This window comes from Carassius carassius, chromosome 38 (assembly GCF_963082965.1).
Source record: "Carassius carassius chromosome 38, fCarCar2.1, whole genome shotgun sequence".
NCBI classification, from domain to species: domain Eukaryota; kingdom Metazoa; phylum Chordata; class Actinopteri; order Cypriniformes; family Cyprinidae; genus Carassius; species Carassius carassius.
The window spans coordinates 18,845,551-18,873,550 of NC_081792.1; the positions used below are offsets into that span (position 1 = coordinate 18,845,551).

The following is a 28,000-nucleotide window of genomic DNA, read 5'->3' on the forward strand; positions in this document are numbered from 1 at the left end:
AGTTTTTTTTGAGGAAAACTTTTTATGAACAGGTTACCAGCACCAGATATCACATCATACAACAGACACATTGTCGCAGGAGCAATAAACAAAAAAAGAATTATCTGTAGGACTTGTCGAAAACATTTAAGAACTTCTCATGTAAGAAAATACAACTAATTTCAGATGTTCAGCAAGTGCCAATTAATTTTGTGCATACACTGTAAGTGCTGTTTTTTTTAGTTTACCCTGATATCCAGCAGCTTTTTTAATTTCCTGAAAATACATTATTCTAGCTAGCGCTTCATAGCCAATAGAGCCAACAGTGACATGCTACCATGTTTCCAACCTGGTAATAATTGGAAACGTGTCTAAAAATGATTCATTCCACCCATCTTCCATCAACTGCCCAGACAAGTATTCATGGGCACGATTGAAATGAAACTCCAATATAAAGTCTGTTTTACATAGTGTTTTAACAGGAACAAACACAAAATGAAAATACTTTTTGACTCTTGCTGGATCTTAAAGATGATCAGTAGCCTAGTCTGTTCATGGACAGCTTTGGAAAGGACTAACAGCTCCTGACCAGCAGAGGGCATTGTCTGATTGTCTTTACCTTTTGCTAATTTAGGATTGAAAATGTGGCTGCTGGTGTGCAACTTTATTGCTAGCTAAAATGGTTAATACTGCTCTAAAAAGCTGCACTGAATCCAATTTGTAATATAAACCTTGTTTGACCTTTTTTAATGTGACAGAAATAAATACTTTATATCCCCTTTTGCCAAACTTTTGGATGCAACAAGGATGCATTAAATAGATCAAAAGTGACAGTAATGTTAATAGTACCACAGTTCCCCAAAATATATTAAGCAGCACAACGGTTTTCAAAATTTTTAAGTGTAAATCAGCATATTAAAATTATTTCTGAAGGATCATGCGATACTGAAGACTAGAGTAATGACTGCTGAGAATTGAGCTTTCCCGTCATGGAAATAAATTATATTTTAAAATATACTCGAATAGAAAACAGTTATTTTAAATTGTAATAATATTTGGCAATATTACTGTTTTTACTGTATTTTTGATTAATGTATCCTTGTTGAGCATAAGAGACTTCTTTCTTACCGATGCCAAACTTTTGAATAGTAGTGTATTGTAGGTATTGCCCTCTGCTCAACACATGGTCATCTTAACACATCTGATCCTCAGCCTTCCACAGGAACTTGTGCTGTTTTTTGTTTGTACACATTTGCTGTTGGTAAAAGTTGATCATGTATTTATGGGACTCATCCTGTGAGATTTTTGTTGTACTGCTATTTATTTTTTGTTAATCAGATTACATTATATCCACAAAAAACTCACAAGGGTTGCCCATGGCATGCTGGAAAGACTGGCGACTGGCGGTGAGTTCCGGTGGTATGGCTCCTATTTCCCTCACTGGAGGGGCCCCTGGGGGCCCGCTGCTGATAGCTCCCTTAGGGGTCAATCTGGCCAGACTGTAAGGAGGAGGCAGGCCTGGGGGTCCGTAGGAGGAGGCGTGACTCCGTTCGCTGAGCGCACAAGAGGTGTGTCCATACTTGGAAAAGGGAGCGTGGGTGTAGGAGAAGGATGTGCGGCTGTGCTGGGACGGGACACGGGAATAAGTTTTGCTGTGGCTGCGATTTGACAGTGCATGGCTACGGTGGCTCAACTGGCTGGATGAACGCTCCACCTGCCTCCCACCTGTTCGCTTGCCTGAATCCGATTCGCTGCCACCACTGCCTGCTGATTTGCGCTCCCTTTCCCTAAGCACAGGCCGCTGGCTCCTCCCAGCACTAGGGTTGGAGCTACTGCTTCGACTTCCTGAAAAATAAACAGAAATTGACATGGTTAAATGGAGAACCAGCAGTGACACAACAAAGCAACCTAATGTATTCTTTACATGATTTTCAGTAAGTTAAAACAACAGTTTTCAATGTACCTCTGCACGGTGACAAAGGAAATAAAAAAGGAGGTTGTGGAAAAACAAATACCTGCATGCAACTACATCACCATTCAAAAGTTTGGAGTTTGGTAAAACATTTTTTAATGTTTTTGAAAGTCTCTTATGATCACGAAGACTGCATTTTTTTAAAAATACAGTAAATATAGTAATACTGCGATATAATACAATTTAAAATAAAGGTGTATTAATATAAAGGGTATTTTAATTTTAAAATGATATTTATTCCTGTGAGGGCAAAGCTGAATTTTCAGCAGCTATTACTAGTCTTCAGTGTAATATGATCATGTCGAAATCATAATATGCTGATTTGGTGCTCAAACAAACACTTCCTACTGTTATCAGTGTAGAAAATAGTTTTTACTATTAAGAATATTATTGCAGAAACCTGATTTTCTGATGAATAACATTTATTTAAAAGTCTACTGTCACTTTTGATCAAATTATTTGTGAATAAAAAAATAAGAATAAAACATTGGGCATTTGCAGTTTTTGTTAATATCAATAAATGATACTGTTAGATTTGAACTATTTTGCTACTGTTATGACAAACGTAATGTAGGGATCATTAAGCAAAACTAATCAGTGCTGCCTCCTTCAGTAACTACAGTAACAGCTCATGAGTTTGCAGTTAATGAAGATCTGCCATTAACAGAAACACTCCATCCCTCACTAACTCTATAGTGACACATTCTGCATTTCTTGTTCTTCATTCTTTCAGAATTATTAAAATATGATGAAAAATGATGGCAATTAAAGAGCTGATGAAATACATCTATCAGATGTGCAATTAAAGCTGGATGACATGAGACTGGAGTCAAATGACAACGCAAATGAGATCACGAGTGCTCCATCCTGAATTTAAAACACTGTCAAACTTCAAACAAAAGCCACGTCATTTCACTCTTACATAACAGGCATGGTAAAGCTTTACATACACATCTGGGATCTACATTTATATTGGCATGTGCATTCCCAGACTATTGTGCACGCATTTAGTTTTTACCGCAACAAAAACATGCTGAGAAATACAGAGAGTATAGGCGAGGCAGCAGGACTAATCCAGCAACAGAAATACCCCAGTCATGAAGAAAGACATGACTGTAAGAGAGAGAGAGAGAGGGAGGGAAGCTGCCTTACCGGACACCCCAGGGTTGGGACTACCTCCTCCATCAGTCTGCCATTGCACAGCAGAAACGAACAGGAAACAACACATTTAAGCCGTCTGTCTATCTTAACACCAGAAGCTCTATCAAGTACAAATCATCATCAGAGCCTAAGTGCTACTGGAATCTGCTCAGTAAAAATTAAATCTTATATGTGCTCATATAAGATATTTATTTACATGTTGTGATGATATGTTAGAGCTTACAGTAATATCATAATTGAAGATATATTGAAGTAATAGCTTACTTATTAAAATATATTCAAACAGAAAATATATAATATTTCACAATATTACTATTTTTAATGTGTTTTTGATAAATGTAGCCTTTGGTGAGCATAAGATTTATGAAATAAGAAATTAAACAAAAATCTTACAGACCTCCAGACTGTTGAATTGTAGTGTGTGTGTATATATATATATATATATATACCGTATTTTCCGGACTATAAGTCGCACTTTTTTTCATAGTTTGGCTGGTCCTGCGACTTATAGTCAGGTGCGACTTATTTATCAAAATTAATTTGAAATGAACCAAGAGAAATGAACTAAAAATGAATCAAGAGAAAACATTACCGTCTCCAGCCGCGAGAGAGCGCTCTATGCTGCTCAGTGCTCCTGTAGTCTACACTGAAGACATAGAGTGCCCTCTCGCGGCTGTAGACGGTAATGTTTTCTCTTGGTTTTCGGTTCTAAATAAATGCGACTTATAGTCCAGTGCGACTTATGTTTTTTTACTCATCATTACGTATTTTTGGACTGATGCGACTTATACTCGGGTGCGACTTATAATCCGAAAAATACGGTATATATAAATAAATAAATATCTAAAATCCATGTACTTGAAATATTTAAAATGTTTTTCCACACAACTAAACTTCTGCCCTAGTTTTACGTTCTTTAACTTTTATGGGCCTATCAATCTGCTTCAAACCTCACAACACACCTGAATCTAGCAGATCACTCCAACTGCTCTCTATAGACAACTCAAACACACATACACAACAGGCTGCCGAGTTTCCTTCCTGACATCTTCACTGAGCTGGTGCATGGCATGTGTGAAATGAGCAACAGGACAGTTATGCATTAATGTGAAGCAGTGGATTGAGATGGATGTGTTTGTGCAAAGCATAATTGTTGAAGGCAAAAAGCAATAGTGAATGAGATGAATGCAAGCACTGCAGCTGAAATCAGGACAAGAGCTAAAATCAATTCTTAAAATGTGACCAAAAATGATGAAGACAATAAACTGAGAGATGCCTGAAAGGTTTTAAACTTATGATATTCAGAGACAACACAAAATACTACAGCTGGAATGGGCCGACCATATTTGAAGACAATAATTTCATGAAATAACCCTTGTACAGTGATGACAGTATATAAAGTAGATAATACAAGTCATGCTTATATTCATATTAGGGATGTACGAAGCCATATATTTGTATAACTCTTGCACTCAAAAACAGCTAGAGTGCAAGCAAATGTGATATACTGTGAGAAAACACCAGCTATTCCATACATTTTCAACAACCTCAGATAAAATGTCTATATTATTTAAATTATAAGATCTTATTTCAGTTTTGAACCAGACCGAGATTTATTTCAGAAGCTCTTAACTGTGATTCACTTAAAAGTCATGGATAATCTTTCCGTACTCACCCTCACTGTGATGACTTCCTGCGCTGCCACTGTGGAAACTGTGGCAGGGGTCGGAATAACCTGGCGGGAAACCAGAGGGCACTGTGGAGAAGGGTGGGTAGGGGTAGGGCTGGCCACCCATGGGCCACGGGTTAGTGGACGGAGGGGGAAGAGGGGCCAATGTGTCCCGCTCTGAACCAGCACCACTTGATCCCTCATTCAAGTTTAGTGTAGCCATATCTAAGAAGAAAGAAGGAAATATAAAGAGGTTAAGTGTACCGTCTGAATGTATCAGGATAAAACTTAAAGGAATAGTTTGCAAAAAAATTGAAATTAGCTGAAAATATACTCTCTCAGGCCACCCAAGATGTAGACAAGTTTGTTTCTTCATAAGAACAGATTTAGAGAAATTTAGCATTACATCAATCAGGAGAGAAATATGCACAAGCAGGCAGGTGAAGTAAACCATGTAGATAGGGGCTGGAGGCAATGGTTTGAAGATGTCTTAATGATTGATTAATTTATAACAAACACACAGCTTTTCACTTCACAAATCATTCATTAATTGACTGTCATGTGGATTATTGTGTTTTTTTTTACATTTCTTTGGAATCATGCAGAGAATCCACTGGTGAGTAAGTGATGTAATTCTTAATTTATCCAAAACTTTTCCAATGAAGAAACAAACTCATCTGCATCTTAGATGGCGAATACATATTCAGCTCATTTTCATTTTTTGGGTGAACTATCCCTTTAATGGAAATGTAGAGATGTGTTGTACTTTGGCAGAGATCTCCAAATGTATAGTAGCACTGTTCGGAGAAGGTGATCTTGTTGACAGTGTGTCTGAGATAGCCATGTTTCAGCAGGCTGCTGGCGTATTTCCTGGCATCCCGCCGGTCTTTGAATCCCTCGACCCGTGAGTACAGCCAGTCTACTACATCACCTCCTGTAACATGCGAGATCCAGACAGATTCAAATAAACATCTAGTCATCCAATACCATAAAAATATTTCTAAAACCATGAGAAACTAATACCATGAAAACATTTCCGTAAACTAAAATATAGTTTCATTTTTTGGTGCATATATATATATATATATATATATATTGATGATGTCATATACCCTCGATTTCCGGTTTAATTTTTGTCATTTTAGCATTATAACAGAACTTTCAAATGTATCTAGTATGATAAAACAGTCCTGCTTTACCCCACATACGTACACATGAGCGGTCGACTGTGGCATAATAAAAGCTCCGCTGCTTTCGAGTCGCATGCATGCTAAACAGACGGAGCACAATCAAAAAGTAGCGTAATAATAATATGTATAATATACATTTTGCTAAGATATTTGTTGTTTGAAATTAAACGTGTCGTCTGTAGAATTTTAAACCTACATATAAATGTATTTTTATGATAGCAGTAACTGTAAAGGGATTATTGTAATGGGTAAATCAAATATAAATTCTAATTACTAAGCTCAAATGAGTTAATGTGTGTTTCTTATATCAGTTAAACTACAGTCATTTTCTTCATTATTTAGTTTCATTTTTAATTCCGTGATTAAGTCAAATAATAGTTTGTTTGAGAGTCAAAGCTTGATCTAGGACTATGTTACATTTGCTTTACGAAACCAAATCATTCGACAATGAATCACTGAAAATAAGCCTGGCTTATTTAGTAAACTTGTTTTATGAAACAGGCCTCCAGGCATTAGAAGTGATCATATTTTTTCCATTGCATTGTATTGCATTGTGTTGAATAAAAATTTAAATGAAATTGGATCACACTGCATCGGTAGCTACTTCATATGTATCTTTAATGTATTGCATCGTTGGCTATGCATCGCCTCATTATGGAGATGCACATCGCTAATATAATAACATCTGACTAACAGAAAGAAAAATACAGCTCACCTATTATAGCATTAGCTATAGTAATCTTCAGCCACATTCTGTCCCTTATTTCTAATCCTGAGTCTGGAACCTGCATCACCTTTACAATAGTGGCCATGTCTGTCTTTCCCACTGCAAGAGGGAGATCGTCAAACTCTGTGAAAGACAACAGGATGATTAGCTTTATGCTTTGCAAAAAGATGCTGTGTTCCTGTAGCTCAATTGGTAGAGCATTGCGTTATCAAGGTTGGGGGTTCGATTCCCTGGGAACACATGATAGGTAAAAATTGATAGCCTGAATGCACTGTAAGTCGCTTTGGATAAAAGCGTCTGTTAAATGCATAAATTTAATGTAATCTATCAAATTGAAAAAGACTGACCGTTTTGTGGGTAAGATCCTGTAAGTGCAGTAGTGTGGGAAATCCATGCTGCTGGGTCAATGGGTCTAACTGGTTCAGCTTTGAAAAAGAAAAAAGCAGAACATGTCAGGGAAGATGGATAAGCATATCTGTGGATGGCTTTTGTGTATCTGAGGAAATGTAGACCAAGAGTTTGTCTATACTGACCTCTGGGTATTGTAAAGTAACTGCGGGGAGAAGGATCCCAGCATTTGGCAACGGTGAGACTGATGGGACTAGAGAAAACAAGTACAATAGCTGGTTAACATGCAATCATACCTAAGCTGTAACAATTCAGACGTCTTTCTCCAGTTCATTCTCACCCGTTCTTTGAGACGATCTCTCTAAGGATCCTGACAGCATCATCATTGCTCATGTTTTCAAAGTTCACGTCATTTACCTGTACGTCAAAATGTGGCATAAACATATGTTACCATTAATACTGGTTTTGGATATTCACAACTATTCACAATATGTTCACAATTATTTTGTATTATTATGGGACACCAGCAAACTTCCAAAGACAATATTTTGAAGAATGTTGGTAAGCAAATAGTTTTGGTTCCCACTGACTTCCATTGCTTGGTCAAAAAATATAATATACGTCAATGGGATCCAAAACTGTTTGGTTACCAAAATTCCTCAAAATATATTATTTTATGTTCCATACAAGAAAGTAACTCATATAGATTTGGAACAACATGAGGGTCATTAAATGATGACAGAATTTAATTTTTTGGGTGCACTATCCATATAATGCATTTTTGTTGTTCAAACTACAGGGCCTATTTGACCGCGACATATTTGTCTGCTTATATTATAGTAAAATTATTTAATATAATAATAATAATATGTAATTTTCATGACCATCTCCCACTATCATTCTGAACCATTTGTGGCAAAATAGTCTTCAATGACCCATCATTTGACAACAGCCTCTTTTTTACATTGTCAAAGTTTACAAAAAACAACTAGTGCTGACATTTTTTAAAACAGACTGAAGTTATCAAAAACAGAGAAACCATTCATAGGAAGTGCAATTCCAGATACTACAACCTACCTGCAGCAGCATGTCGCCCGGCTCTATCCTCCCATCTGCTGCCACCGCTCCTCCCTTCATAATAGAGCCGATGTAGATGCCCCCATCTCCTCTCTCGTTACTTTGGCCCACTATGCTGATGCCGAGAAAGTTATATTTCTCTGTGCAAATGAAAGAGAAGATGGAAGTGATGAATTTGTGATGTACTGTATGTGTGCACGTACAAGGCAAGCTGATCTTACCCATATTAAGGGTAACTGTGATGATGTTGAGGCTCATGGTTGAATCTGTGATACTGCTGAAGGAAGATGACTGTGGAAACAAAACCAGAGGAGATATGCGAAACCCTTAGAAGCTACATACAACAAAAACATCACACACACACGTGTTTAGCTATATAGTATAAACCTTTTTTTTTATACACATACACACACACACACACACACGTCTAACCCTGTCGAGTTTAGTCACTTTGTGTCGCCGGCGCCTGCGCTTATGTCTCTTCATTAACTGAAAAGAAGAGCTCTGCTCTGTGGAACTGCTCAGCCTGAGAGAGACAGAAGAGAGAACAACAGATTGATTATTGAATTCATGATTATGCACCAAGAGCAAAGACCAAATAATAATTCCATTACAAGGCTAGCACGCAGGAAAAGTTATATAAACGCAACATGTCAAAATGTTTATGCTTTTAATTATTCCAAACCAAACCTGCTAGCATCCTCATCCTCCTCACTGTCAATGAAGGAGCTTGACTCCAGCTCGCTGCTCATCACAGAGCCACTGTCACAGGCCATGGTTGTGTCCCTCACCCCCCGCTCAGCTTTAGAGTGACCGTTCACACGTGGGACTGAGAACAACAATCACATCTACAGTGAGGCTTGTCAAGGCCTTGTTGAAACAACAAAATACTGAAAAAAAGAGCTCCAAATATGTGGATATATTCATGGCTTGATCAAACCTTGAGCTACAAACTTTAAAAGAAGAAAACATACACTCCCGTGGGTGTGGCTCTGTCTCAGGGTGGCATCTGATTGGCTGGAAGGCTCTGGTGAGGCGGCGGCATCCCAGTGAGCCGGTCTTTGTATATTCCCTTTGGTGGAACCCAAAACACTCCAGGAGAGTTGGGTGACCAGTGCTTCTTTCACCAGACTGATATCGCTCTCTCATACTGTCTATAATATGCTCACTTACATGCTAGTCTTTTGATTTTTACTTGATTTATTTGAGGTTACTAGTAAATTGGCAGAAGAGATATAGGGAAATGCACGATGAGAGTAATGCATTTTTATTTAGGATGGAGAGAAAATTAACTCCTGTACAAAAGATGGTCAGGTGATATACCATAATGTATCAAAGGCAATCCTTTACAAAGCCATATTTGTCTTCCGGCAATGAAATGGAAAATGAAATAGTCAATTTCATTTAAAATAATAATATAACAATAAATCAACAAAATAAAACTAAATAATATAACAATAAATCACACCTGACGTTTAAAGGTATATTAGGTAACAATCTACTGAAAATTAATATTTCACATGCAAGTTAAAATTGTAGACAATTCCACTTAATTTATTTTACTCTTGAAACAATCAAATGGGGTAAAAAAAATATGGAAACAAGTCAATTCATATCTTTAAAAATACATTTTCAACTTATGTTCTAGGTGTTTAATTTTAATAAAATTACTTAATTATAAACATACCTTTTATTTATTTATACATTAATTTACATTTGAACGCCTCTATCATTCTGTAGCTATTATCATTTAAGTCTATCCTTTTCACTTGCTCTACACAAACCACACGCCAATTACGAATTAAACAATACAAAACATGTTAACTGAAAACTTGAATTCTGAATTCTTTATATATATATATATATATATATATATATATATATATATATATATATATATATATATATAGAATATGTAAAGTCGCCTTACCTCAGAAAGCGCTAACGACAGAAGAGCTGCTCTCCTCCGACGCACAGAAATAAACTACTACTCCACAAACTCCCGCGGGAGCGCGCGATATGAATTTATTACCCGCCCCTTCTGCGCGCACTCTCGCCCAGGCGCGCACTGCCATTCATCAACAAACAGGAGCACCCGGACTATGTGCGCGACTACTTCGAGTTTTTGCGTCCGCTGCTCGAGCGTGAGACCATGTGCGATTATAATTTACAAGCAACATATGACCGCGGCGAGATAATAGAGCGCGTTCACAAACCCCCGCGAAGTGAGAAAGAAATCCGGACAGAAATGTGAGGATATAAAATATACTGTCTGAAACGTAACGTTATCTTTGTAAGCAAGTAAATAAACACATAAATATTACGCCTCATTGTTCTTAACAATGCGTACTTAAAATACACATCTAAGTTACATATTTCAGAATAGGTCATCATTTTTATTATTATTTTATGTAATAATAAATAATTTAACATTTGATAAGTGTTGTGTGCTTCAAATAAATAAATAAATGTTTCGCATTACTAACTGTTCTCCGTGCCCTCTAAATATAGGCTAGGCTACATATACTTTACAATTTTCAACAGTGTTGTTCGTTTTTTTTTTTTTTTTATGTCTTGCTATATATGTAAAATCTTCTTCCATTGGAAAAAATAAGAATTAAAAAAAATGGCAAATAATAAATAAATAACATCCCTTAGGATTTTGTTGTAAACTCAAAATACACAAAATACAGTCTAGGGGCCCAGAATCCCTATAGCTTCTGCCTTGCTATTCCCAAAGGAATAGTACATCTTGTATATTTGTCTCTCCTTTCTGTCCTATTAATTGTGAACTCAGTGTTGCACTGTCACCACTGACACTGTCTCCAGACTGGCCGCCTAATTAAGCCACACTGATTAATGATCAGCGGGAACTAATGGGTCACAGAGAGCCCCACGCTACCATCACAAAAACACAGATAAATTATTGTGAGAGGCCTGGGTGTGTTTGTGTGTGAGAAATCATTTGTTTTGCTAGGGTGAGGACTATGTTGAATGAATGACACAAAGTGTGTGTGATTCTGCTCTGTTAACGCCTGTTGTTGTGAATAAATATAAAATTTTTGCCATTGTTAAGTGTACGGATGTGTTCATTATTTGTGAAGTTATTTATTATGCAAAAAATAAAATGAATGAAGGGAAAATCAAGTACAGATAAAAGAAACACCAGAAACAAATTGTACAATGAGAGTGTCTGTTAAATGTCATTTAAATGATTGACTGCTTTATAATTTGTATTGATCTATAATATTAATGTGCGAACATACTTTAAAAAGATGAGTTGTTTCAGTCTGTCATAGCAAGTAATTAAGGATAAATTAAGACTTTCCTCCGAGATGATAAATGAGCTTAATACAAGCCATTGAATGCATAAACATACAAATATGATTTCACCAATATTCACAGAACAAACATACACAAAAAAACAGATTTTCTGACCTTGGTTTGAAAAGACAAATGAATTTAGCACACTAATGAGGCAAATATCCTACACAAGAGGGGCTGAAAAACATTTGCCATTCCCACGGTGGGATCAAGCCATGATTATATCAAGTTTAAGAATGCAAAATGTTTGTGGTATAAAATTGGTGCAAAATAAAGTGGCATGTGCAAAAGGTATTTGCTCACATGCTAAAATGGCATTATTTAGGCCTATTCTTGAAGCTACAACTCACATTCATCTCTCCTCCGTCTGGTCCTTTCTCGTTCTCGCTCTCGACGGTGGCGGAGAATGGACTCGCTTCCAGTTTCTGTGTCCAGCCCGTCTCTGCTGTTCACTGCATTAGCGCTATGGTAAACATGTTAAACAAAAACATGCAGCATGATCTCTGAGTGACATTAGACACACTGAAACTGTATTATCTGACACATACTGCTGATGTGCATGTCACCTATGCATGTAAGATTTACATACGTAAGTGATGGAATGCAGATTATTTTTGCTTTTGTGAGAAGGGCAGAAAGAGCCAGAGAGTGAGAATAATGGTAATGACACAGGGGATGTTTCATCATGAAAGATCGGTTTCTGTATTACACCCCTGGGGCAGGCAACTACATCTATGTGTTTTCAGCAGAAACCTGAGTGAGGTGAGAAATTGATTCCACCTTCACTATGAAACACTACAAACCCCTCAACCAACCTAGTGCCTCATGCACACCAGTCTTAATAAATCAAAGACGCCCTATGTATATAGGTCATGAAACCTGAATGTGATAACCTTTAGATTTATTTATGTATATATAGGGTACAACGGGGCTAAATGTGCCTTTGATATTATTTTCCTCTAAACCACTAAATGTTTATTTGTCTAAACCTCGACGCGATCGGGTGCAGAAGCGCAAAGATGATTGTGTGCTTAATTGATCTAATATTTGATGTTTTTTTTAAATGTTGTAGATTTAAGTAACAAATGATAATCACTAAAATTAATGCATATATTTTGAGACAAAGGTTTTCATGAATTTCAGTTTAATTTAAGATAATTAAAGCAACAGTTTTTAAATAATGAAAAAATATGTAAAAGTATGGTATTTGGGGTAAAATGCATCCCTGCTGTTGGGGTATATTTATTGAACAAAAATGAATTCCTTTTATTTTTCAATAATAATTTTTCAATGGTTACTGAAAATTCTGCTTTGCGATTACAGCAACAAATTATATTTTATAGAAATAAATGTTAATGAACAGTGAAACAAATATATGTTATGTTAAAATTTCACAATATTATTGTTTTTTTTAATTATTAAACAAATGCAGTATGAACATAAGTGACAAAAAATTATCCCAATCTTTTGACTGGTAGCATATTACTGCATATTATTATATTATATTATATTACATTATTCTTCCATTAGCCTTACCATACACAGTAAAAAAAAAGAAAGAAAGAAAGAAACCCTTTAAATAGTAGAACACTGATTTATATGTACATTTATTGTAAAAACTCTTACGTTTTTTTGCAAGTAAAAACTATTAAAAACGTCTCTAGGTTACGTACGTAACCCTAGTTCCTCGATGGAACGGGACGCTGCATCGAAATGGACACACCTGCTAGAAAGGCCTTGGAGGCCGCCATACCCCGTGTTGAGTGAGCCTTGGCTCCCGACAGTGGGGGACGACCAGAGGACTCAAAGTGGCGTTGATAGTCTCAACTATCCAACGACTAATAGTCTGCTTAGAAGCAGGAAACCCCTCTTGGGGGGACCGCAGCATACAAGCAATTGGTCCGTTTTTCTCCACAGGGCAGCACTGTGGACGTATGCATCCAGCGCTTGAGCTGGACACACACAATTTAGCTTCTCTTGGTCGGGCTCCCGAAAGGGAGGAGGACAGAAGGCCTGCAGTACTACAGGTTGTGGTGTGATAGAGGGCACCTTAGGAACATATCCCGCTCAAGGGTATATGAACACTTTGGTCATGCCGGGTGCAAAATCAAGATAGATAGGGGCCCCTGAGAGGACCTGTAAATCTCCTCCTCTCCTCAGAGAGGTAATGGCCAACAGAAAGGCGGTTTTAAGAGTTAGATGTCTGCGAGATATCTTGAATCGGTTTGAATGGAGATTTGCAAAGAGCCTCTAACACCACACCCAAGTCCCAGGGGGGAACACGGGACCGTACTGGAGGTCTCAGCCTCAGCGCACCACGGAGGAAACGTGTAACTAAGGGGTGTCTTCCCAAAGACTGGCCATCGAGAAGGGCGCGGTAGGCCACAATGGCCGCCACGTAAACCTTCAGCATGGAGTGGGTCAACCCTGCAGAGAGCCTGGCCTGTAGAAACTCCAGAACTGTACCAACTGGGCAGTTTCCTGGGTCTAGCTGGCGGTCTCTGCACCATGAGGTGAAGAGTTTCCACCTCAGGGCGTACAGTTTCCTCGTTGAGGGAGCTCTGGATTGGAGGAGGGTCTCAACAACCTCGGTTGAGAGACCAGCTGCTAATAGTTGTGCCCCCTCGGGGGCCACACCCACAGCTTCCACAACTCCGGGCGAGGGTGAATTATCGGGCCCTGCGCCTGTGAGAGTAGGTCTGTCCTGATCGGTATCTCCCATGGAGAGCCGTCGAGGAGCGAGACCAGGTCTGCGAACCATGGCCCGGCCAGAACGGGCCTATTAATAACAGACGGACCCCGTCCCGGTGTACTCTCACCAGAACTCCCGGGAGCAGAGCAATAGGGGGAAAGGCGTACAGACGAAGCCTCGGCCAGGTCTGTACCATAGTGTCCAGTCCCAGAGGAGCTGGATGAACTAGAGAGAACCAAAGGGGACATTGAGATGTCTCTTGAGTCGCAAAAAGGTCTACTTGAGCCCTGCCAAAAACTCTCCATATCTGCTTCACCACCTCGGGGTGAAGCCTCCATTCCCCGGGCCTCAGCCCCTGCCTCAACAGTATGTCTGCTCCCTTATTTAGTTTCTCAGGAATATATACTGCTCTTAATGAGAGGAGTTTGCTCTGGGACCACACAAGGATCTGGTGCGCCAGCTTGTACAAGGAGTGCGAACGCAGACCTCCCTGGTGTTTGATGTAAGAGACCACCGATGTGTTGTCGGTGTGCACCAACACATGGTGAACCCTTAGGTCTGGGAGGAAGTGCTTCAGTGCACGATAAACTGCTAGCATTTCTAGACAATTGATATGCCATGTCAGATGGTGACCGCTCCACAGACCACGGGCAGGGTGGCCAATCATGACTGCACCCCAGCCAGTGAGGGATGCATCCGTCGCTAGTATTACACGGCGACAAGGAGCTCCCAGCACCGGGCCCCGATTCAAGAACCAAGGTTTCTTTCACGTGTCTAAGGCACGGAGGCAGCGCCGCGTGACCTTGATAGTGCGAAGTGGATTGCCCCTCGGGGAAAATCCCTTGGTCTTGAGCCACCACTTTAGGGGTCTCATGTACAGCAGGTCAAGAGGTAACACGTTGGATGCAGCTGCCATCAGACCCAACAATCTTTGAAATTTTTTGACAGTGAGTGGCTGGCCTTCTCTGACTCTCTCAACTGAGATGAGGATCGACTCGATACGAGCAGGGGACAATCGTGCCTGCATCGCGGCCGATTCCCATACTACGCCTAGATAGGTGGTTCTCTGAACCGGAGAAAGTACACCCTTCTTGGCGTTCAGTCTCAAACCAGCTCCCCCATATGTGCGAGAACGACATCTCGATGCCGAGCCGCAACCTGCTCTGACTGAGCTAAGATCAACCAATCATCGATATAGTTGAGAATGCGGATGCCCTGCATGCGCAGGGGGACCAGAGCGGCGTCTACACATTTTGTGAACGTGCGGGGTGAGAGTGCAAGGCCGAAGGGAAGTACTCGATATTGGTAGGCTTCGTCCCCGAAAGCGAACCTCAGAAACTTCCTGTGTTGTGGAAGGATGGATATGTGGAAGTATGCATCTTTGAGATCTATTGTGACAAACCAGTCCTCGGACCTGGTCTGAGCTACAACATGCTTGATCGTGAGCATTTTGAACTTCAATCTCATAACTGAATGATTTAAGACCCTCAAGTCTATAATCGAACGTAACCCCCCATCCTTCTTTGGAACTATGAAATACCGGCTGTAGAACCCGGACTCCCCGGCCTCCTTCTCTAATAGGGTTTTCACTTCCTGTTCCATAACCAGACCCTGCCTGGGGCTGACTATCGTCGGAATGACCCCGTTGAATCTCAGCGGTGCAGAGCCGAACTGAATACGGTAGCCTTTATCTACTGTATGCAGGACCCATTGAGATACATTTGGCAGTAGTTTCCACGCTGCTAAATAATCTACTAAGGGAATCAGTCTCTCGAATTTATTAAGCAAACAAACAATCAGATGAGTAAACACGGTCTGCCTTGTTGGTATAATTCATATCTAACTTCTCATAGTCAGATAGATACTGAATTTAATTCCTCAGAATTAAAGCAGTTAACCAATCAGACGAGTAAAGACGGTCTGGTTTTGGTAAGATTTACATCAAAACTGAAAATGATGTAATACACGCGTTGCCTTGGCAACACGCGAGCCGCTTAGTCACACAAACAATATTAATCTCCTCGGAGATAAGTAGCTGCAGCTGCGAGTTCACAGAGGGGGAAGGAACCGTTGCGCGTGCTTCCGAACCTAGAGAATGAACTCTAAATCTAGGGAATACGGGTGGAGATAGGCAGAGCCGTCTTCGCCCCGTCCTTAGATATGCGAGCACAGTCAGCCCCCTTATTTTTTTCCCGAGAGCTGACTGCGTGAGCTGCGCTCCTCATTAATGCTGCTCGTTATACAGTTAGGCATAATATGCTTGTGAACTGATGTTTATGCAGCTTATGTTTGTGCAACTGCGAGCTCATTAATCTTCTCAGAGAAAAAAAGGCGGTGCGTCACGGCCGTCACTCGAGGGAAGGACCGCTACACTCGGGCTTCCGCACCCGGAGATCGGGCAGATCTGGCGGGTGAGGTAGGAGATAGGGACGCGCCCGTCTCCATACCCTCCAGCAGATCTTATCTGCGAACCCAGCGAGTGCAGGCGCCGCTTCGCCTGGCGAAAGCGGGACCAACACCGCGAGGAACGCTGGCGAAGACTCCCCTTCGAGAGAGTCCTCCGGGATCGAAGCGTCCACACTGGCTGTACCAGTGCAGGCAGTCGGCTCCCTCAAGAGCCGAAACAGGGTGCCTCGATCCCAGGCAGACCGCGCACAGACCGTGTATTCCCACTCGTGATGAACACACAATCTGAAACGCGATCTGGATTCGCCTTTCAGATGTCTCGTCTTAGCTTTGCTCTTTGACCATTGCTTACTCTTTGAGGAGCTAATAGTGACAAACAACAATAAATAAGACTGACAAGACAGAATGACATGCACACACAGAGCGCTGAAATACGTGAAGCTGAAGCCAAGCCAGCTGCACGGCTCGTGCCTTTATAGCTTCCTGGTCGCCTACGTCACCCCGCCCGTGACGTCACGCTCTTCTATAAAACAGATTGGATATGATATTCAGAGTCGCTCACGCTAAACGCGTTCCCCAAAGCATTTTCGAGGCAGCTCGAGTTCCCATAAGAGGAACAGCAATTTAACAGGATATTTTGTATGGTGCAAGTACCGCACATTATATTATACCTCATTATAAATACTACAACAATCCTGCCATTGAACATTTTTACTATTTCTGCTATTTTAATTAATTCACACATAATTAATCCTCTATTTACACGCATTCAAATATCACCATCGCTGTTCAGTGGACCGTTTCTATTTATATCCCTTTTCATCAGTACTGTTCTTTCTGTACCCTTTTTGCAGTTGCAAAATATATTACTCTTTCCAATTCTGGTTCGATGCTAACTGTACTCTCTCCATAATTAATTTGAATTTAATCTAGTCTTAAGGATATATATATGTGTGTGTGTGTGTGTGTGTGTTTATAAAAATAAAACATAAAAAGTTGTCTCTCCTTATCCTTCCCTCTACTTGAACATTAAAATCTTGAACATTAACAATGTCATATTTGGTCATGCCATTGCACAACAGTGAAGCAAATTCACAGAGGTCCCTTCTGGGGTGTTCTGCTATGGACAGATACACCACTCATTGTTTACCACAACTCCCTTCAACATTTGTATCTCATGCTTTCTGGATGACTGAGCGCAGTGGGGAAGCTCTCTTTTTGTTGTCAATATTCCTACATCCACAATATAAACATGCGTGTGTGAAAGAGAGATTATTATGCAAATCAGGGATTCCCGACTGGGGGTAAAGGTTCCCCAGGGGTTACATCAGCAGGTTTCAGAAGGTTTTTGATTTAAATGACAAATTTAAAATTCTAGATCTGTAAATTCATTAAATAATTAATTGCCATTATTGTTTTTTTTTTTTTTAGGCAAGACAAGTGCTAAATTATTGAAAAATTAAGTAAAAAAAAAAACGATTTATGTTATTGCGATTTATCTACTTAAATATGTAGATTTTAACATACACCTTTAAAGGCCGTTTTTCCTGTAATTGAGTAATTGAGCTTCAAATCTCCACTTTAGTAGCAGTTATTTCCACCAAACATTTCAGTTCAGGCTTTTTACAGATTACTTTGTTTATATATCATTTTATTCCAAAAAACTAAATGTATTATTATTTTTACTTAAATTCTAAATAATATGAAAGAAAATCATAAAAATAAATGATTATATTTATAATTATATAAAAAATAATTATATTAAAAACATATATGTTTTCTGATTTATGTTGTAATAGAACAAGATATAGAAAATCTCTTCTGTAGAAACCTTTGACTCTTAAAATCAACTAAATGAAACCACCTGGCTTTATCCGATTTCAGATTTATGCTCTGGAAAAAGTATGTATATTTAATTAGATAACAATTCATTTACATATTTAAGTATGAAATTTCATAAAACATGTTATACAGAAATGTTTGTGATTCCTAATGTAATCTGTAAACTGGGTAAAAATTATGACATCTATCCATTCAATTATTAAACAAGAAAGCAAAAAGACAAAAAACACCAGACATCCTTTAGAAATCAACCCATTTCTGGTGGGATGTTGATGAAGGGCTACTTGAGCCTTACTGACGGGGCAGTAGGGGTAAATAAAATAAATTAGTTTGGGAAAAAATGTACCTGAGTGATCAGAAAGTCTTTGTGGGAGCGAAACCTTCACCTCATGTAAAAGAAACATGGAGCTGTATAAAGTATGTGTGCAGGTGAAGGAAACAGAATACAGGATGTGTGAGTGCCAATGCGAGTGTGAACGTGAATTCAAATGAGACAATCAGCACATCTGGTGCACACTACAAATGGGAGTTTTCAGTGGCTGAGCATAAAACACAATGACAGCATAAAATTAACTATTAAATAATTACTGTTGCAGAGAACACTAAACGCTTCATTTGACCAGGCCTACCAAATTCAGTCATATAACACAATTATATGACAGAAATACCAAGAGGTTATACCATTTCTCACATCAAACTGAACCTGGAATCGATCCGAATGGACCAAATAGCATTTTCATCTTTATTAACTGTATAGCAGAAGAGTTTGATTGAGCATGTGAACTAAAATGAGGGAATTCATGTTTATTAGGTAATAAGGGGTGTGTAGAAGATGTTTATGACTGCCTGGGTTTGTCACCTGGGGAAAAAAAACATCTTAAGTGAAAAACCTTGGTGTAATTTTTTACTCTGACCTTATACAGAATTCCATACGATACAGAATTCATAACAAAATGTTTGTTGTATGTTTTTAAGGCTCTGCATGGCCTAGCACCTGATTTAATCAGTCTCTGTCAATCCAGTAGATCTCTGCACTCAGATCAGACATTCTCTGTTGCAGCTCCTAGGCTCTGGAATGACTTTCCTCTGTCTGTAAAATCTTCTCCTACGTTTGGTGTATTTAAGTGCTTTTAAAAAGCATTTGAAAATGCTTTGTAAGCTGTGTATTTCATATGTCTGTATTGATTTTATTTGTATTTTTTTTATCTTTTATCTTTCTCTGTACAGCATTTTTGTTCTGCCTGTGGTGTTAAAAGTGCTTTTAGAGTTGAGAAGAGTTGGGTTGAGTATTTGCATGCTTTCCAGCACCTGATTCACTGAAGAACTTCATAATACTGCAATCATGCCCTAAATATATTTAAGTATAAATATTTTGTAGTTATTTTTTTTATTTATTAATGTGATGGCAAAGCTAAAGCAGCAATTATTCTAGTCTTCAGTGTCACATGATCCTTCAAAATCATTGAAATATGCTGATTTGGTGCTCAAGAAACATTTCTTGTTACTATCAATGATGTAAACTGTTAATATTTATGTAGAAATCCATAATTCTTTCTCAGGATTCTTTGAAAAAAGGAATCTTGTTACATTATAAATATCTAATCTTTACTGTCACATCAGTTTAATTTTATGCATCCTTGTGAAATAAAAGTATTAATTTCTTTAAAATACTGAGGAAAAAAGACCCCAAACTTTTGAACGTTATATACTATAGCTATTAAAATTATTATACATTTGTCTGAATTAAAAATTAAAAAAAACAATTAATCATTTGAAAAGCTACAAGTGAATTTAGTCATCCCAACATTATGATGTACAGAATAAAAAAAGAGATATTTATTTCGAGACTTGCTAAAGATTTCATTTGCTAGTGATTAAAAACATTAATAATTTAATAAAACTAAAACTACTTTTATAAAACTACTTTTAAAGGTAGGATAGGGGATTTCAGAGAGGCTAGCAATGGCAAGCTACCATTGAAAGCAAGATCCCAACCTTCCTGCATAATCACTCTCCAAAGCCACGCCTCCTCCAAAACACATGAATGCACACAGGTAGACCAGAGGCTAACCAGCGACACAATGATAGACGGCACTGATGGAGGGTTGAATGTAAGGCTGTCAGATTGCCTCAGGTTTCATTCAGCGGTAAGAAAACATTACAGTACAAAGTGAATAATATTACAATAATAACTCCATTCTCGCTTGGTCTGCAATAATGGAATGCGCTGATGACGTATCATGTCTACGCAAACCAAATCACATACCCTGCCTTTAAGTGATTATTTAATCTTCACAGGATACATGTGTGTTGATACTCACTGGAACGAGGGGGGTCTGGAGTCTCCAATACCTCCTTTCCTCTCCAGCGGTGGGGGCAGCTCAGTATGACTGTCAGTGCACACAGACATCCCATCCGTATGGGAGCTCTCAGCCAATACAAGCTACAAACAAACACGTTAATGCATATTAAAAAAATTAACTGTCTAGTTCAGATGCTTTTTGTTTGGATGAACAGGATGTTCTGGTCTACTAAACTCACAACAAAAGACAACAACAAACAAAGGCCTCAAAAAGCACTAAATAAAAATGGCATCCAGCATAACGTGATTTCCTGAATTATGCATTACACTTTAGAGTCAGTCTGACTTCAAAGTGCCTTTCAGAGTTAATTAGTGTAATGAATCGGTGAACTTAAACTGGTGATGTCCAGTATGATGCAGTCTATGATTTAGCGCATGTGCTGCATATTTCTTATGACATATGAATGCATGACTGACTGCCTTTTCCACTCTGATTCAGATGTTATATAAGGCAGAGGTTATCACAGCTCACCCATGACACCACTCTCCCGTTGAAACAAGGCAGTTTGGAGTTATCGTCAGAGACTTCCTCTTTAACAACCCTGCAGGGACACAAAGGAAAAAGAGGCATGCATTATTAATTAGTACAGCGTTTGAATAAAACTGCTGTATTGGTTGTACATATTATATACCACTGCTCAGTCCCACCAGGATTTTGCAGGATCCTTCTTTTCTTTCAGATTTTTGCAGCCTAAAATAACTGAATTTGCAGCTTTTCTCAAAAACTTTTTTGTGTTGTTTTGCAGTGAAACCCCACCAATAGTCAAGTACAACATGTGACTATATACTCTATATAATAATTTTATAATTGTTTTTTTTTTTCAATTTATAATAGTGTTAATAGTGATTGCAAAAAAGTGCAAATCCAGTAAAATAATGTATATGGGGACTAGCAAATATTCATCCTAATATACATTATATTCAGCCCTACATATAAGTAGTTTAACAGTTTCATTACTAATTGTATTTATTACATTACTAATGTAATTTTATTACATCCCACACTCTTAAAACATAATTATAAACAAGACATTGAATTGCTTGCACAGTAACAGTATTGATTCATTTGTTGCTGAAATAAGACAAAGACAAGATGCCACAAATTATACAAATTTTGCATGAAATTCTGGAATCACAGATTTGCAAATCTCGCCGCTCGGACTGACTGCTGTATTAAACATCCACCAACATGTGGTGACAAATGTGTTCATAGGGACATGTGCTGTGTGGTGTGTAACTGTGGTCCTGTCTAAATGTGTTGCTCAGACTGACTTTGCTAACTGTAAACTGTCACAATGGATTTGAACAGAGGAGCATATGTCGCGGATCCCACATGGCAGCTTGTCATGAATATGTCAACTCAATTATGTCAACCTTTTTATGTTTAACCACAAAAAACCAGACAGAAAAAAATTAGTTTTAGTGTGAGATGAGCTACTGAAATTAACATACATCAAATTACGATATCAATGTTGTCATATTATTTCTCATTTTACATGCTATTGAAACAATCTAGACAGATATTTAAAGGACTTAAATTAGGTTTAGTCCGCAAAAGCTATCATACGGCTTAAGAAGACTTGAAATGCGCATGTGAGCCTTTACCAACTCAAGCATTTGTATCTGACAGAAGGAAGAGTGTCTGTCTGAGAAAAGTATACATGTGAGGACGCTGGTGTCTGTTTAGATAATCCGTACTTTTGCAACGGAAATTCATCTCGTGTCATGAGAAAGCAAATATATCAGAAACTACAGGAGGGAGGAAGATTTTAAAGGGGTCATGAACTGAGAAATCAAATTTCCCTTGATCTTTAGACATATAACAGTTCAATGCACTATAAAAAACATCCTGTAAGTTTCAGAACTCAAAACATTCGCATTAGCTCAGAAACAGCTTTAATTAAAACCAAGTTGAAAAATGACTATTTCGGATCTTGTTACATTGTGATGTCATAGTGTGATGAAAGCCTGCCTATGCAGAATATCAAAGCCTACAACGTTGCCTCTTTAACCCCGCCCACTAATTTACACATGTAGTACGAGAGGAAATACTAGAGAGACGCAAATACAGGATTACTCCAACAAAACCACAGAGATGTCTTTGCATTTCCTTCCTTGTCATCCTATCACCATATCTACATCGGACGCGAGCGGAATGTCACTTTACTGTCAGGGATTTGTTTCGTGCTGCAACCAGTGTAGACAGAATCACTGATTATGGGTTCTGATGTCTTTAGTTGCAGTTGTGCCACTTTCGTGCATTGTAGACAATGTAAAATTAGAAAAGAGCTCTAGACCACATCAGTAAAGCACTATTTGTTTGTTTGCTTAACTTTACTGCAGATTTGTTTTTAAATAAGACAGTATGATGCAGGCTTTTTAGAGAGACAAAGATGATGCTGAGTCTGACTATATTGGATCCAATAGTACCGTAATCGCAACCTGTGTTTTTACCAGTCTGTTCCGGATTTTTATATAGGAGGCTATTTATATGTTTTTAACCCAAATGGCCTGTGTTGTTTTCAGAGTACATTACAGCAGCGTCCATTTATTATTTTAACGTACAGTACTGTGCAAAAGTCTTAGGCCACTAGTATTTTCACCAACAAAAAATGGTTTTAAGTCAGTTATTTCTATGTTTTGCTGTAGTGTGTCAGTAGGAGATATTAGTTTACATTTCCAAACATTATTTTTGCCATTAAATGTAATAATCCAGTGAGATTTTTGTATGCACAAGGAGTCTGACAGCAGCCAGTGCTCCACACAGAGATCCAATCTCCATCTCACCATCATCAGTCTGTCTGGAATAACATGAAGACACAGAACAAACTGAGACAATGTCTCCAAAACGCTTCAAGAAACCTGCAAAGCTACAGTATTGTGCAAGGTTTTAGGCACTTGTGTAAAAATGCTGTAAAATGATGCAGTCAAAAATAATGCCATGAACACATTTTATTAATGATCTTCTTTTAACTTAACTAAATAAAAATCAACATTTGATGTGACAACAGCAAAAAAAAAAAAAAAGAAAAAAAAAGAAAAGAAAAAGAAAAAGCTTTTGTCATGCACTTGCGCATTGTTTTTCAGGTAGCTTTGCAGGTAGGTTTCTTTTAGGGCTGCAACTAATGATTATTTTGATAATTGATTAATCTGTCGATTATTTTTACGATTAATCGGTTTATGTACTTATATTTTAGCTTTTTCCCATTTTTTTCCCCAAGTAAATTATTAATAAAGGGTCTTTATCTAGCAAATTTCACAAGGAGATTTCAAATAATGTTTTCACCATGGCAGTCCTTAGAGCTCCTAAAGTAGTTTAACATCCCGAACAAAGCTTATTAAGGAATCTTTCAGAACATATTTTCACGAAGAATAAGGATAAAACAGAATAAGATTGCAGTGTGTTGTATTTTATTATTTACTGGGAAACAGCTTTATAGCTTATGCTGTGAAATTGTAAACAATCCTTTGAATAAAGTGCCAATGGCATGAAACCTGAATGGAACTCACAATTTAAAGTAAAATCCATCAGGTTGTCCAGAAAAAAAAAAATCGGACACACACAAAAAACCTTCTTTATGAAAAAGAGCAGTGAATACTTAGGAAAAAAAGTGCATTTCAAATATCTTTAAACATTTACCTCTCTCATTCAGTCATAATTAGGCTGCACGACTGAATTATGAACTGGTAAACGACACACTGATCACAGAACATGTTTGTAAAGCTTTAAATGTTAACTGTTAAAAAGCAATGTTATCAGCTTTTACGACTAAACATTTGCAAACAACATTGTACTGGAGAATCTGCACGAATAAAAGCCTTAGGGGCCGTTCACATATCGCGCCTAAAAACGCGTGGAAAACGCTAGGCGCACCGCTTTCTCCTTCTTTCCATAGCGCTCGTGCAGTTGCGCCCCTGAGGCGTCTGCCTTTGCTAAGCAACCATGACGTGCTCTCTCGTTGAAGACAAGGAAATTTCAGCAAAGGATAAATGGATTTGCAGCTCTAAAAATCGCTTGCAGTAGCTCTGCTACTAAATTTATTTCAAAATGGAAATCCATATACAACTATGATCAGCTGTTCCTTTCATCTTGACTGAGCTTTTAACGTTGTTACGGGAAAGGATGAAGCTGATTGGTTAGTTCTTGTCACATGACCCACGGTGCGCTTGCGGCATTCTGAAAAGTTGAAATGTTTTTAACTCGATGCGGTGCGGTGTTGGAAATAACGAACTTGAGCACGCAAAAGACGCGATATGTGAACGTCCCCTTAAACAGTTCAGTAGTGCAGAGTTTACAGGTTACTCTTCTTTTTTGAAGGCTCAAAGTAAAGTACTCCCACATCCCGCTGAATGCTGCAGAGACGCTGTTCGGGAAGCACGTGACATAAAACGAGGCCAGCTGTTGGCTATTCGCTACTTCTCCTGTTTTACTGGCTGAGTAAAACCTCCGGTGGCTCATTACTGCCACACTTTGGTCACCGCAGATTTGATATATGCACGAAATGAGCCGCTTACGGCAAATAGGTTATTTAGCAACGAATCGATGACTAAATTAGTTGACAACTATTTTAATAATCGATTAAATCGATTCGTTGTTTCAGCTCTAGTTTCTTTAAGATCCTTTTACAAGTTATATAGTAAAAATATAATGACAGCCATACAAGATTATTTTTAGAGAGCATTAAGGCAGATGCTAAATGTATAGATTAGAATTGTATGATGTTGTGCGACAAAGATACTTCTTTAGAAGAAGTTGGGAAGATTTGGGATCAGTAAATTAAAAGACAATAAATATCCTGGTAACAATAGTTTTGTTAGCAAATTTTATAAGGAGTTTCAAGAATAGTTAACTAAATTTTTATTATGCGTGTTTAATGAAGCTATATAATGTGGTGAATTACCTCCATCATTATGTCAGGGATTGATTAGTTTGATATCAAAAGCTTTTAAGGACACTACTCTAATTGACAATTGGAGACCTATTACACTGCTTAATGGTGTTGAGGTGTTTGCCATTATCTTTGCAGAAAGATAAAAATAAAAAAATTCTAAGAACTAATTATATATGACTGTCAGTCAGGATTCATGAAGTGCAGGGCATATAATAATAATATTTGTTTGGCCCTAGATTTAAATGATTATAATGAATATATTCATAGTGACAGTTTTATATGTTTTGCGGATTTTTAGAAAGCATCTGACACAGTTAACCATAAATTTTTATTTGAGACATTTTATTTTGATTTATAAATTATATAATGGCTCAGTAAAACTTATAAATGGCACTACCCCCAAGTTTTTTTTTATTTTTAGAAAGAGGCATAAGACAGGGATGCCCAATATTGCCTTTTTGTTTTTACTTGTAACCCAGACAATGACTCTTTATGACCCAGACAATGAACTTTCGCAGAATCAGAGTTTTAGAAAGAGATAAAATGCTGTCAACTGGCAGATGATACAACTATATTTGTTAGAAATTCATTAGAAGATAAAAATGTGATTGACTGTTTAAATACGTTTTTTTGGTTTCAGGGTTAAAATTTAATTTAAACAAATGTGAGTTGCCCCCTCTGAAAAATACGGTAGTCAATATCTTGATATTAATGGAATCTCCATAAAGAATGAACAGTAGAATTATTTTATCAAAAACGGAATGTTTATCTCGTCTGCTCTATCCTGCGATTTCACTAGAAGACCATAAAAGTCGATTTCAGCACTTCAAATACAATTTTAAAGAATAGATGGATTAAGCATTATTTTCAGTACAAAAATAAAATGAGGTATTTAGTTCCTAATTTAATCTGTGAAAGAAATGGGTGGATTTGCTTTTCAGTTGCAATGTAATTTTGAAATGAGTAAGATTCCAGTTAGACTAGTAATTTTCACAGGCAGGTGCTTCTCTCTTGGTTGCTTATCTATAAACATAATTTTTCGCCTAACAAATGTATAATTTGGAGTAACAGGTATATAACATTTAGAAATAAAACTTTATTTACTAAAGTTATTTAATGAAAACGGGAACCTGTATGCCTATGTAGAATTTCTTCAAAGTTATAATATTCAAATAATCCCTAAAGAATATTATATAATGTTCGATGATCGATACTATTTAATCTGGTTTAAAATGTCTGTTTAAATGAACCTTCATCAACCAAACCCCAAAACTGATCAAAGTATCCTTTGAAACAACATTCAGACACACACTGCATTGGGGCGGAGAAAAAAAACAAACCAAAGTATCTCACAAAACATTACCAGCATAACATCACAAATGTCCATGCAGACACATATAGAGGTGGAGAATATCCATCTTTAGTGATTTTGGATGGTCTGCCAGTCTGACCAGCAAGAAAAAACCCTAAAACTGACTGGACAAGCCTGACCAAGCTTAGGTTGTTTAAGATATTTTAAGGTTGCAAAGCAAAATTTCATAAACGGATAGAAAATCATAATCAGGAATCTGTTTTTTTTTGTCTGTTATTGCTGGTTGCTTTCTCGCTCCTCTTGCTAAAGGTCACACTTCGGTTACCATGCAAATAAAAGCAGCAAATAGATGTAGCCTATCGTACAGTATGTGGTGCTGAACATCTAAGAGCATGACTGTATTCTGATGCTGATCCCACAAAGGAGGAGATGATACAGTCATCACCAATGACAGGCAGGTGCCAATGATGACAAACCATCGCTGCCACGATGACAGCTTCATTCGCACCATGGACTGAATACAATAAATGAATGAATAGCCTTCAATGACATTTCCCATCATTCGACTTACCCAAAATCTTGATCCATAGATTTAAAGAAGAATTTGTAGCTGTTGACCGGTCGGTTGCTGAGGACATGTTTGAAATCTGCCAAAGTTACCTTTTCTGGAGCTACTGACAGTTTCACCAAATAAGGAGTTTCCTCCTCGTCTATATGGTAAATTATTTTAGTCTCCGCCATGAGAATATGGTGGGTACAACTGCCAGAGAACAGCGCGTGTTCCTGATGCTGTCTAAACAGACGTAAATAATGTCTAACGCAACGGATGCTAAATGAATATAATCACGCATTTGGCGCGATTGAAGCTATGAATTAAGCGACTTTGTAACGCTAAGGCTAAGAACACAGCCATTATGGAGGCCTGATATCTATCTATTGCGGTCCACTCTGCGGAGGATACGCTGCCTGTGTTACTGAAACAGGAAGGAAAGGTCCACATCCTTGAGAGAATCAGCCTGGAATATCCCAGCCGTTCTTCTGCGCAGT

General features: G+C 38.1%; 1 protein-coding gene across 3 annotated transcripts; it reads right to left on the reverse strand.

Moving 5' to 3' along the window:
• Positions 1–27: 27 nt before the first annotated feature.
• On the reverse strand, positions 28–28,000 carry LOC132119480 (segment polarity protein dishevelled homolog DVL-1-like). 3 transcript variants are annotated; one of them, XM_059529497.1, is made up of 15 exons: positions 27,525–27,998; positions 21,222–21,291; positions 20,709–20,830; positions 11,798–11,910; positions 8,814–8,952; positions 8,556–8,649; positions 8,345–8,414; positions 8,124–8,263; positions 7,387–7,463; positions 7,232–7,299; positions 7,046–7,123; positions 6,687–6,821; positions 5,548–5,715; positions 4,788–5,006; positions 28–1,824 (listed from the first exon to the last, which is right to left on the reverse strand). In XM_059529497.1, the coding sequence occupies exons 1-15, from the start codon at positions 27,692–27,694 to the stop codon at positions 1,319–1,321; spliced, it is 2,169 nt and encodes a 722-aa protein (XP_059385480.1). In that variant the 5' UTR covers positions 27,695–27,998; the 3' UTR covers positions 28–1,318. The 3 variants fall into 3 exon arrangements, with proteins under 3 accessions (XP_059385480.1, XP_059385479.1, XP_059385481.1); XM_059529496.1 differs by having other exon boundaries at positions 8,124–8,414; positions 27,525–28,000; XM_059529498.1 differs by lacking the exons at positions 11,798–11,910; positions 20,709–20,830; positions 21,222–21,291; positions 27,525–27,998 and adding an exon at positions 9,098–9,307.

Excerpts from the sequence above, each read along its gene's own strand:
- LOC132119480 (XM_059529496.1), bottom strand. The coding sequence starts at position 27,694 with ATGGCGGAGACTAAAATAATTTACCATATAGACGAGGAGGAAACTCCT. Across the intron at positions 8,415-8,555 it reads AAGTGACTAAACTCGACAGG|TCATCTTCCTTCAGCAGTAT; the intron begins GTTAGACGTGTG and ends TTGTTTCCACAG. Across the intron at positions 5,716-6,686 it reads TATAGCTAATGCTATAATAG|GAGGTGATGTAGTAGACTGG; the intron begins GTGAGCTGTATT and ends CGCATGTTACAG.